Raw genomic sequence first — 13,293 nt, 5'->3', positions numbered from 1 at the left:
CACTTCTGATATTTAATTGGGGGGAGAGTGTTCAAGAAAAATGAAGTGGAGGTTAAAAAAAGTAGAGCACAATTTGGGAAGTTGTGGAAATATATGTAGTCTCTAACAGGAAAGAGAGGGACCTTGCCCACCAAATCAGGGAAATAGGGGAGAGTGAGTGCGAATAAGTCTGTAGGTCTAAAGAGATAGGGAGTTAAGGATGTGCCACATGACAGTCACTAGTTTTCAGTAGTGTAGGTATTAAGAATCTTATTGAGAGAATACAGGATTGAATGGGGAAGTTATTAATAAAAGAAAACATTGCTGGTTTAGAACAGTGGCTAAGAAAAATGGAAGCAGGAATTCCCCTCCCTTCAGTGAGTGAATCATGAGTTGCCTCATGAGGTGAAGCAGGTCTGCAGGTATCTATCTTTCTCTCCCCTTCTCTGTCTTCCCCTCCTCTCTCCATTTCTCTCTGTTCTATGCAACAACAACATCAATAATAATAATAGCAACAACAATGATAAACAACAAGGGCAACAAAAGGAAAAAAATAGCCTCCAGGAGCAGTGGATTTGTAGTGCAAGCATGGAACCCCAGTGATAACCATGGAGGCAAAAAAAAAAAAAAAAAAAGAACTGCTACATGCTTCTTCTATGTGGTAATTGTTTTCTACCCTCTGGTATGCTCCAGAAACACCATCTCTAAAGCTGTCCACATTTTCTATCTCTAATTATTCATGTCATACTTATTCACATTCTTTTCTTTTTTTAAATTTTTTTATTTTATTTTCCCTTTTGTTGCCCTTGGTTTTTTTTTTTTATTTCATTTATTCCCTTTTGTTGCCCTTGTTGTTTTATTGTTGTAGTTATTATTGATGTCGTTGTTGTTGGGTAGGACAGAGAGAAATGGAGAGAGGAGGGGAAGACAGAAAGGGGGAGAGAAAGACAGACACCTGAAGACCTGCTTCACCGCCTGTGAAGGGACCTGCTTGCAGGTGGGGAGCCAGGGGCTCAAACCAGGATCCTGACGCCGGTCCTTGAGCTTAGCGCTACCTGCGCTTAACCCGCTGTGCTACAGCCCGACTCCCTGTTGCCCTTGTTTTTATTGTTGTTGTTATTGATGTCATTGTTGTTGGATAGAACAGAGAGAAATGGAGAGAGGAGGGGAAGATAGAGAGAAGGAGAGAAAGATAGACACATGTAGACCTGCTTCACTGCCTGTGAAGCAACTCTCCTGCATGTGGGGAGCTGGGGGCTCGAACCGGGATCCTGATGTCAGTCCATGCGCTTTCCGCCTTGTGCGCTTAACCGCTGCGCTACTGCCTGACTGCTCCACATTCTTTTCTCAAGATACCTTCCTTTCCATGGCCAGTCAGAAATTATCATTTCATATTTCCACTGTGTTTTATATATGCCTTTTCATGCATTGTATTATTATTATTATTACATATGATGTTTTGGGGGGTGAAGAACTCTGAAAATATCCAGGAGGTCTAGTCTGTCCATCTCTTCACTTAATTCTGTTGTTTCTTTGTTGATTCTCTGCTTCGCTGATCTAAGTGTGAGGGTGGGGTGTTAGTCTCCCACTATTGTATTACTTTGATGTAATTTTGTAGTTCTTTCAGTAGGTGTTTGATGTATTTAGATAGTCCCTCATTGGGTGCATAAATGTTAATAATTGTTAAATCTTCTTGATTGATTTATCCTCTAATCATTATGTAATGGCCTTGCCTATCTTTTATTAATTTATTTAAAGTCTGTTGTGTCAGAGATGAGAATGGCAGTTCCTGCCTTTTTGCATGGTCCATTAGCCTGTATGATAGTTTTCCATCCTTTCACTTTAAGTCTGTTTGTCTTGTTGGGTCAGATGGGATTCTTGCAAGTAGCATATGGTTTATGGTTGGGTTGTGTTTTCTGAGCCATCCTCCCACTCTGTGCCTTTTAATGGGCAAGTTTAAGCTATTGACATTTATTGATATTATGGATTTAATGTATTGTAGTGCCATTATTCAACAATTTTTTATTTGCTCTGATATATGGCAAGTATTATGGTGATGTTTTTGTTTATAAGAGGTCTTTTAGAAAATCTTTCAGGGCAGGCTTGGTGATGCTTGCCTCCTTTAACTGTTGTCTGTCTAAGAAGGTTTGGATCCCTCCATCTAGTTTGAATGAAAGTCTAGCAGGATGTATTATCCTTGGTTGAAAACCTTTTTCATTCAGGTCTCGATACATACCTTGCCATTCTCTTCTGGCTTTTAGAGTTTGAGTGGAGAAGTCTGCTGATAGTCTTAGGGGTTTTCCCCTGTATGTGACTTTTTGTTTTTTCTCTTGCAGCCTTTAGGATCCTTTCTTTATCTTTACTTCTTTTCATTGTATCTATGATGTGTCTTGGTGTCTTCAGGTCTGGAGTGATTTTGTTTGGGACTCTCTGGGCCTCTTGAATCTTGATGTCCTTTCTGTTGTTTAGGTCTGTGTTGGTATGTTTCATATTGGTTTGCTCCCCTTCCCCCCACCTCTGAGAGAATTGGTTTGGCCCTTGCTAGTTTCGCGCCCTGCTTTCTCCCTGCCCCCTATGCTAAGGATGTCCAGAGTCCCAGCAGCAGCGGCAGAGAGAGAATGATTGGGAAGCACATGGTGTGGTGATTTGCCCGCTCATGAATAAAGATTAAACTGCAGCTTCTCAGCCCAGCCGTGTGTCCTTGAGTCTCTGTCTCTGTCTACCACCGCAAAGCAAGCCCGGCCTGCTGGAGCCTCCGAACTTTAACAACAGGTCTGGGAAGTTTTCTTTTATTTCCTCTAGTATGTTTACTTCCCCTTCCTCTCTTTCTTCCTCTGGCAGGCCAATTATATGAATGTTACTTCTTTTTTAAAAAATATTTTTAAATATTTATTTATTGCCTTTTGTTGCCCTTGTTGTTCTATTGTTGTAGTTATTATTGTTGTTGTTGTTGCTGTCGTCACTGTTGGATACGACAGAGAGAAATGGAGAGAGGAGGGGAAGACAGAGATGAGGAGAGAAAGACACCTGCAGACCTGCTTCACTGCCTGTGAAGTGACTCCCCTGCAGGTGGGAAGCCAGGGACTCGAACTGGGATCTTTACTCTGGTCCCTTTGTTTTGTACCACCTGTGCTTAACCTGCTGCGCTACTGCCCGACTCCCACAAATTTTAATTCTTTTGAGATCATCCCATATGTCTCTGTTGTTATTTTCAGTGTCTTTTACTCTCTTTTTGAGCTCTTTTACCTCTTTCTTAGTCTTCTCTAGGTCATCCTCTGTCTGGATAATTCTGTTTTCTGCTTCTGTTAACCTACTTTCCCTTCCCTCAGCTTCTTTCTTCAATTCTGTTATAGTATTAGCTTGTTCTGATAATTGACCTTTTAGTTCAGCTATTTCAGCTTTCAGTTCTCTAATTCCCTTGAGATAGCTAGTATTTACCTTGAGGGTCTCATCTGTTGTTTCCCTAATTCTGATAGCCCGTTCCTCCATAGTTGTCTTCACTTCTGTGATTATTAGGTTTATTATTGCTTGCATACTTTTCTTATCTATGGTTACTTCTGACTGATTTGGAGTTTCTTCTGGGCTCCTGTCTTGATTCATTGTGGTAGCAGTTTTATTTGCTCTTGATTTAACCATTTTTTTTATTGATGTCTTTTTTATTTTTCTGTTCTGTCATTCTTCAGTTGTGTTTTAGTGCAAGCCACACTATAGTAAATACCTTTATGACAAACACAGTCACAAACCTCAGAAATTACAACAATAGTAACTGAAACAAAGATTGATGTAGTTTAACCCATACCAGTTAGCCAAACAACACCTCCAGTCCAAGAAAAAAATAGCAACCAAATCCAAAAGAAAAAGAAAGAGAAAGAAAAGGGAAAGCAAGAACAGACAATTAGGCAAATCTGCCGTCGACTGAATATTCTAGGGATGGCAAGAGGAGAAAGGGAAGTAGAGAAGAGAGGCACACACAGAGAGTCCACTCTGAGTCATTTCTTCCCCAGAATAATTCACAAGCAAGTATCAGTGAATTCATAAAGCAAAAGATGGGGGAAGGAAGAAAAGAAGACAATAACAAGAAAAAGAAAAAAAAAAGAGCAGTGAAAGGAAAGAGGGTTTTTTGTTTGTTTGTTTGTTTGTTTGTTTTTAATTAGCTAGGAGGAGGGGAAAAAGGAGAGGAGGGTGGAGGGAAGAGGTAGAGTAGAACAAGTTCCTCTCACAATGGATAGGACACCGAGTCACCTAGCAATGGCAAAAAACAGTAACGGTTAATTTTGGTCAACCTGAAGAAGGAGGGGGGGATAAAGGGACATGCATACATATAATAGTAATGATAAAATAGAATAGAGTAAAAAATCCTAGCAGTCAGTCTGCAGCTTGGATGGCTCTGGATTGGCTCAGGCAGTCTGAGTAAAGACAGCCAATTGTAAGAAGTATCAAAAAAAAAAAAAAAGCTCCAGGTAGTCTTTCCCAGGCAGCAGTGAGGCTCTGATTAGTCAGATATTTTGTCACTCAAATAGAGCTCCAGCCACTTAGAGAAAGAGAGAGAGAGAGAGAGGAAATCAAAAAGGAAAAGTATTGGAATGACACCCTTGGTGAGTCAGGAATCGTGGTAAAGAAAATAGCTCAGCGGGAAGCATGCTAGGAGTGGCTGTCCAGCCCCTAGGGTCTGGTTCTGGTGTGGAAGGGGTGAGCTTCAGAAATAATCAAAAGATTTCCTTTCTTTTTCTAACCCAAGAGTGAGCTATAGGACCCCTCCTTGGTGTCACACATAGGACCCCTTATTCACCCTCCTGCTGACGACCCAGTATCCTACCCTAACCAGCAAATCCTAGGTCACAGGCCGCTGCTTGTTGGAGTTCATGCCAGCATCTGCCTTCAAGTTGTCATCTTGGCTCCGCCCTTTCTATTACATATGATGTTATATTTGCTTACAGGCCTGTCATTTCCTTTCTTAGATAAAATCCTCAAGTTCATGATTGGCATTCAGTTATTTGTTGGATTAATGAATAGAAGACTTTCATAATCTAATTTAGCCCCTTCTGGAACTTCTTTATGACCTTAGGCATCTCTCTCTCACCTACACTTCACTGTGCTCTCTTAAGGAAAAGTGTGATTGCAGCTTTGTTATAATCTACCCTGTATCTTGAGAGCCATCAATGAGCTAGCTAATAAATACCTTAGCTCTGTTGACACTTTGTGACTGAATGGTCTGATTAATCTGTAGGCTTTAGTACAGACTTGCACTGATTGCTCCCTAGCTCAGAAAATAAAACTAGGCTTCTGAGATGTCCTGCTTTGCATGAAAATGTTCACTTCCTCTAATTGCCTCATCTGAGAAAAAAAAATTAGATTCCTAGAGATTATGGCTAACTGCCAAGACTTGCTTAGAAGCCCCACATTATAGTAGTATCCTTTGTCCCAGGACTCTCCTGCATTTATCCCCTAATTTTTATCTAGAAGAATAACTGAAAAAACTAAGACTTAGAGATTAACTGACTTATCCAGAGTTGTATAACTAACTAGTAGATATTAGAGTTTAAAAAAAAAAAAAAAGAACGTAGATCCTTCTGATTATAAAGCATTTCTTCCCACACACTCCAGTCTGTAGCTACCCCACCCTACTCACCTGCAAACACACATGCTCTTCTGTGGACTCAATAATGAATTTGGTTTCTATAGCATAGTTTCCTATAGCATAGTTCAAGCATTTGTCAGTTTCCTATATGGCTAAATCATCTTGTGACATCCCCTTCCCTATTTATCTGCAAGATTACTATTGTGTTGTTTAGGAATTAGGACAATATACAAAGTATTGATTATTCTATTGCAGTATTTTCTAAAGTTTTTTGTCATAGCATTGCTTTATATCTTTAAAAATTGAGACTCCTTTAATATCTTTACAAATTATTGAGACCCCTAAAAAGCTTTTTAAAATGTGATTAGAAAATACATTTACAGTGGTCCAGGAGGTGGCACAGTACATAAACCATTGGACTCTCAAGCATAAGATCCTGAGTTCAATCCCCAGCAGCACATGTACCAGAGTGATGTCTGGTTCTTTCTCTCTCTCCTCCTTTCTCATTAATAAATAAAATATTTTTTAAAAGAGAGAAAATACATTTATTAGAAATTAGAAATTATAATTAAGGAATTTTAATACTTATTTACTAATATATTTTCAAATTATAGTGATAAATCCGTTACTTGTTCAACACACATTAACATTTTCCCAAAAAAAATAAGTGAAAAAAGTAGTATTGTTTACATTTTCTTAAATGTCTTTAATCTAGTAGAAAACAGTGAAATAGCATTCATCTGTTGTCTTTTGGTTGGTTGGTCTTTTTGGTTGAAGTGTTTCATACAAAAGCAGCTGGAAAAACGAGGAATAGTGTAATTATCTTTCAGATAATTAAAAGTATCCTTTGATGCTATAATAATAATCAACAGTGGTGGGTTTTTAAATAGTTGCAATGTCAAATCTGAAACTATATCAGTAACTTCATACTCTGTTGCATTAAAAACCCTTGTTCTTTTTTGTCTTTGATCTTTAACACATGAATGATTTGTAGCATCATGCATTGGTCACTTGGGAAATAATGGTTCCCAGAATTATGCAGCTCTTCCCCACACACAGTTTTTTAAAAGTTGTGTCAGGAGTCGGGCGGTAGCACAGCAGGTTAAGCGCATGCATGTGGCGCGAAGCCAAAGGACTGGAGTAAGGATCCTGGTTCGAGCCCATGGAGAAAGCTGCCTCCACTGGACCATTCTTGGACCTGCAGGTGGGGACTGCAGGGGAGTCACTTCACAGGCGGTGAAGCAGGTCTGCAGGTGTCTATCTTTCTCTCCCCCTCTTTGTCTTCCCCTCCTCTCTCCATTTCTCTCTGTCCTATCCAATAATGACAACATCAACAACAACAGCAATAATAACTACAACAACAATAAAAAACAAAAAGGGCAACGAAAAGGAAAATAAATAATTTTTTTTTAATTGTGTCAATTATTGCCATCAATCTCACCAGACAGATTTTTGGTGTTATATCCACTATTACTTGTAATAAGAGTGAAAAATGCAGATACCATATTAAGATTACTATATGATAGCTTTCACCTCATGGGTCCTCCCAAAAGGGCCACATAGATGTCCAGATGACCTGATTCATTTGCTATTAGAAAATCACTGCTATACTGCAGAAGGGAAAGTGAAGTAGGGCATGGAAATGATGTTTTATTATTATTTTTTAAATTTATGATGAATAGTAGGTTACAAGATTGTCAGATGGCGGTGTATAGTTCTACACCATACCCACCACCGAAGTTCTGTATGCCTTCCCTCTCACCTCCCAAAGATAGCCACCATAGTTCTCACAAGTCTTAGAAACAGTTTGCTTGCTTCTGCTTTGTTTTTTTTCAAGCTCATGTACATCAGATCTCTAGGTTCCACATGAGTGAAACCATCTGAGTTGTCTTTCATCTTTTTACGAGCTTTGCTAAGCATAATCACCTCTAGTTCTATCCATTTTATCCCAAAGGACACAATATAATATTTTTTATTGCAGAGTAGTATTCCATGGACTATATACCCAATAACTTCTTTAGCCAGACATTTGTTGATGGGCAATTAGGTTTCTTCCACTCTTTTGCTAATGAAGCTATGAGCATAGGACTGCATATGTCTTTCAATTTAGTGGATACGATGTTTTAAATCACTCTCTATCCTACTCATTGTTAAACTTAACCCCAAAAAGCAATTAACTAGAAGTCTCCAGTTTATTCCCCAGTCATTCTCCTAAGGAAACGCTATTTTAGTATTGTCAGTTAGCTGTGATGTGACTGCCTGGAAAGGACCAGAAACTCTTGGGTGTTGACAGGAGAGACTGTGAGAACAGGAAGTCAAGCCTCCCCAACACATGAACCTGCCTGCATCCCAACAATTCAGAGCCAAAAGTCCCACTTAACCCACCACCAGTTCAAGAAATTGGAAATTGGAAAAGGATTGGTGTGGTTACCCTCAAGATATGTCTCCTCAGGGTTGGATACTAGGTACAAGAAGAAATGGAGCAATTTACTTTCATTCACTTACTTTTTTTTCATTCATTTACTTTTACAGAATCAAATCTTTGACCTAGAGCAGAATAAAGAATTAAAGAACAACAGATACAGTGTCCTCTTATAATATCATAGGATCCAGATTTTTTTCAGTGTTTCTAGGCCATTAACTTGATTTTTATCATGTTCCTCTCCTTTATCATTTAAACTTAAGAAATAGTACATTGGATATCTTGAAGTGTGTGTGTATCTCAAGAGGGCGTAGAACATATTGTATAACTTATTCACTATTGTAGCCACATTACTTAGCACACAATAAGTATTCAGTGAGTATTTGTCAAATAAATCAAACTCTTTCATAATGGGCAGAACTAATATACCAGGCAGTATTTGCATCTAGTATTGGGCTAATGTAAAATCCTGATTTGATTCAGGAAAGCTTGCTGAGAATAGAGTCAGTAACCTGACACAAACATGGGACAGTACTAAGGTGGGTGGCTAATTTGCAGAAACATCTAAAATACATACTTTTTTTAAAAAAATGTTTATAAAAAGGAAACACTGACAAAAACCATAGGATAAAAGGGTACAACTCCACACAATTCCCACCACCAGAACTCAGTATCCCATCCCCTCCCCTGATAGCTTTCCTATTCTTTATCCCTCTGGGAGTATGGACCCAGGGTCATTATGGGGTGCAGTAGGTGGAAGGTCTGGCTTCTGTAATTACTTCCCTGCTGAACAAAATACATACTTTTAAAGTCATCAAATTGCAAAGTTTCTCTTAACACTTTGTGAAAACTATACAATGGTTATGGGGGTCACAGAACTTTGTGGTGGATATAATGTAGAACTATAATTTCATAATCTTGTAAACCACAAATAACTTTAAAAAGTAATAAATAAAATAGATGTTAATTAAATTCTATACTGTGTACAAAGCATTCCAAGAGATATGAAAATTAATTAGGCACTCTAACCTTATGGAGCTTATAGTTGGGTAAAAAGGAGTGACAAAGCATATATATTAAGAAGTAGAACATCAATGCTATGAAAGAAAGGCTTTGTTTTCTGAAATATTAAGGGAACATAAGTAAGTTAGGGTCAAATCTAGGAGAATTATGAATGTCATTCTTAGGAGTAATGATGTTTAGGGTGGAATTTAGCAGTGCAGTCTTGTCTAGTCCTTGCCTTATTTCTCTCCAGTGAGGATCTCAAGGGAACTATATATGCCTAAAGTATAGTTAAAAACTAGACCTATAAAAAATTAAAATAGGGGGTCAGGTGGTAGTGCAGCAGGTTTAGTGCAAGTGATGCAAAGCACACAGACTGGCGTAAGGATCCGGGTTCGAGCCCCTAGCTTCCCACCTGCACGGGGGTCACTTCACAGGCGGTGAAGCAGGTCTGCAGGTGTCTATCTTTCTCTCCCCCTCTCTGTCTTCCCTTCCTCTCTCCATTTCTCTCTGTCTTATCCAATAACAACGGCATCAATAACAACTAACAACAAGGGCAACAAAAATGGGGGGGGAATAGCTTCCAGGAGCAGTGAATTCGCAGCGCCAGCACCGAGTCCTAGCAATAACCCTGGAGGCAAAAAAAAAAATTGAGATTAAATAATAAACCTTGTGTCCCAAACCTCAGAGTTCTTTGTTATACTGAACATCTGGGTAACCTTAAAGAGACACCTTATCCTCACTAAACCAATTTTAGATTTTTTTTGTATATTAATCATGGTTTATTTCAATTTTCTGTATGTTATGATACCTTGCATCTAAGCATCCTTGCTGGTTAGGAAGAAACTGCCTTTTTCAGGGAAAGCTTAATTTACCATCCTAGAGATGGTAAATAACTTGCCTGGGATTATGCCTTTTCACGTGAGAGCAAATCAAAACCCTTATCCCCAGCCTACCCTTTATTTATCTTATTCACCAAGCTGTTATCTCCCCTAATTTAAATCACTCCCAGGTTAAGTACTATACAACTAGGGGAAATCCCTATAGCCAGGAAACTGCCCTAATTGTTCTGACCAAATGTGCATCCTCTGCTTCACATACCTTTCCAAGGAAGCTACAATAAATACTGTGGGTCTAGAACCCTTCCAACTGGTATCTTTACACTGGTCCTTGCGCCTTGTGCCACCTGCGCTTAAACCGCCGTGATAAATTAGGTGGTTTTTAAGGTCTTTGATTTTAACAAAATTGAAAAAGAACCTAATTTAATTGTCAGATTATTGATGATTAAGGTAAATTTTTGTTGATAACTTACTATGTAATTTTGGCATATAATTTGGAAGGAGTTCCAAGATTTGAATGACATTGCTATAATAAAACTCTTTCATTCCAGGATACTATTTATGTAAGGTTTCTCAGCAGTTAAAATCTAATATTAGAAAAGTTTGGAAGGTGGAGGTAGGTAGCATAATGTGCTATGCAAAGAGATTCTCATGCCTATAGCTCTGAAGTCTCAGGTTCAGTTCCCCACACCACCATAGACCAGAGCTGAGCAGTGCTCTGGTGAAAGAAAGAAAGAAAGAGAAAGTGAGAGAGGACGGAAGAAAAGTTGCGGGTGTGTGTGTGTGTGCCTGATTCCAGTCATATCTAATTCTAATAATAAATAATACTTTCTATAAATATTTAAACTCATTCTCCCCATATTGCCAAGTGTGTTGAGAGTCTTGCTTATATAAATGAAAGGCACACTCCGTATGAACCCACAGCAATGAGAAGTAGGCAATGATGTGTTTCCCAGTGCATTCGCCAAGTAGAGCATTAACGAAAGCATCATTTCAATGCATGAGTGAACAGTGAGTATAATTTTGGAGTGGTTAACTAGTCAAATGTGGGTATCTCTCAAGAGAAAGGGGCAAGACGAAGGGTGTAATAATTGGTGTTGAACAAATGCAGAAATTCAACTTACAGAAGTGCGTTCTGGCAGCACTTGGGTTCTGACAACAAGAATATAACATCAGGTCAGACTGGGGAAAACAGATTTTGCTCATTAATGGTAAAGGGTCCCTCTGATCTCTCTCCCTCTCTCTGCCCTGCCCTTACAGTCACTGCTCAGCATCCCGGGCTCCCCATTCCTCTCCCGCCACAACAGCAAAAGCAGCATCTTCAGCTTCAGGGGGCATGGGCGGTTCAGGGACCCCGGCTCGGAGAATGAGTTTGCCGACGACGAGCACAGTACAGTGGAGGAGAGCGAGGGTCGGCGGGATTCGCTCTTCATTCCCATCCGCGCGCGGGAGCGCCGCAGCAGCTACAGTGGCTACAGCGGCTACAGCCAGGGCAGCCGCTCATCTCGCATCTTCCCCAGCCTGCGGCGCAGCGTGAAGCGGAACAGCACGGTGGACTGCAATGGTGTGGTGTCCCTCATCGGAGGCCCAGGCTCCCACATCGGCGGGCGTCTCCTGCCAGAGGTGAAAATAGATAAGGCAGCTACTGATGACAGTGTAAGGAAGTTAACAAATAGACCCAGGCTAGCTAGGCATGGCAGTCTCTCCTGCTCCCCTCCTCTTCTCTGCTTGCTCTGCTCATTCCATCTAGTCCCTCTCCCACTATCTCCACTCCTTGTCGCTCTATCTCCACTGTTTCAGTTTTTTACCCCCTGGTTTGTTTCTGTTTCTCTCTTTAGCCTTCTTTTATTCTCTTGATTCCCCCCCCCTTTATTTTATTACTTGCTCCATTTCACTCATCTGCCTTCCTTATTCTGACTATTCCGCTTTCCCCACAACGTCTTCCTTTATTTTACATCTCATCCCCCCCCCCCTCATTCTTTGTAACTCTCTGCCTATCTGTTGTATCTCCCCAACCTGCTTTGACTGAATGCCTCTGGCCAGTGGATCCTGCCTGGATGGAATGAGAATGACCTTTTGCCACAATCAATGACAAGTTTGAGTGGGTTTGGAACTACCATTGCTTTTCTCCTTCCTAGTTCTCTCTCCTTCTAGGGAAACAGCTTAGAATTTAAAGCACTCGGTTTTCTACTAAGTAAGAGTAATACAGTTCTGAATATTTTCTCAGTCTTCTCTACCAAAATGAGATGTGAGTTTTCCAGAGAGAAACATGCATACATGATGTTGAGAATAGGAGGCATGCAAAGAGAGTTAAGGAAACCAATGCATAACTAGACCTAGCCTTTCAAAAGGGACTGATTGAAAGGGAAAATCAGAGGAGGAAGAAGTAGGTGGTTGGGGCAAGAACACATGGTGTATGAGGGAAGAAAGGAAAGGGAAGCAAAGGATGAATTTTAAATGTAATCAAATGTCAGGCTGTGGAGGAGTTGTATATAATGATTTCACAAAATCACTTGTATAGGGGTTTAGACAATGGCTCCCCTCTTTGGGAAACCCCATCTCTTAACATTTCTTTAAATTCTAAGCTGTTTATACCTTTTTTGGTGTTTCAAATTCTTAAAACCACAGTGATCCTAATCCTTCCTACTTCTAATTCCTTAACTTGCCATAGTCCCTCCTTAGCTGATTTAAGCTCCTTGAGATAGCATGCTAATCTGTTTTGTTCTAACACTTCAATTTCCTCTAACACAGCATGAAGAGAGTCAATCCTTTAACTAGCATGATGCATGTGTAGAGGGAAACTGAACAATAAAGAATGAAATTATTCATTGTAATTCTGTTTTTAGCATTTTAGGATAGTTTTTAGCATTTTAGGATAATTTATTTTTAGCATTTTAGGATAGATCTGTTTTTAGCATTTTAGGATAGTTGTTGACCATGCTGATAAAAACTCAAAAGGCAGTTAGGATGTGAGATAATAGTTTCATTCCCTGCCATTTCATTTAAATGCAAAGTGCTTTCCCCTTTATAGTTCTTTGCAAGCTACCAATTACATTCATATGCATTATTATTTCTAGTTTGGAAATGGGAAAGCAGGCTCAAAAAACTGTGCTTCTTGAGGTCATACAGCTCATCAGTGGTAGAGCCAAAGGCCTGTACAAGTCCAAGACTATAATCTTCTGATTCTAGATTAATCTTAATATCATCTTTCCATAGTCATGTGTTCACTGCTCTTCTGGAGAATTTAATTATTTAAGCTCAGCAATAATAGTAACAGCAATAACAAGCTGGTTCCATAGTCTCCCTCACCTTAGAGTCCATCAGAATAAATGTTAAGTCTGACTACCTTTTCTTTAGATTTCTTTTTCATTTTCCTATGCCTAAAGGTAAGTTTTCCCAACTAGATGAATATATTATCTGATAAAACTAATGGAGGATGAAGTTTGGGTCATAATAGGACACCTTAAATATTG

The 13,293-nt window shown here is 39.5% G+C and overlaps 1 protein-coding gene across 4 annotated transcripts in view; it reads left to right on the top strand.

The window, feature by feature from the left end:
• The window catches only part of SCN8A (sodium voltage-gated channel alpha subunit 8), a 185,833-nt gene that overhangs the window by 109,407 nt on the left and 63,133 nt on the right, over positions 1-13,293 (top strand). For all 4 annotated transcript variants that reach the window (XM_060195347.1, XM_060195346.1, XM_060195345.1 and 1 more), the window contains one exon: positions 11,081-11,443. In XM_060195347.1, the coding sequence (XP_060051330.1) occupies positions 11,081-11,443 (363 nt within the window). The remainder of the gene's footprint in view (positions 1-11,080; positions 11,444-13,293) is intronic.

The sequence above is a fragment of the Erinaceus europaeus genome, chromosome 7 (genome assembly GCF_950295315.1).
Source record: "Erinaceus europaeus chromosome 7, mEriEur2.1, whole genome shotgun sequence".
Classification (NCBI taxonomy): domain Eukaryota; kingdom Metazoa; phylum Chordata; class Mammalia; order Eulipotyphla; family Erinaceidae; genus Erinaceus; species Erinaceus europaeus.
The sequence above is the reverse complement of the archived record's forward strand: the minus strand, read 5'-3'. Positions and strand labels throughout refer to the sequence as shown.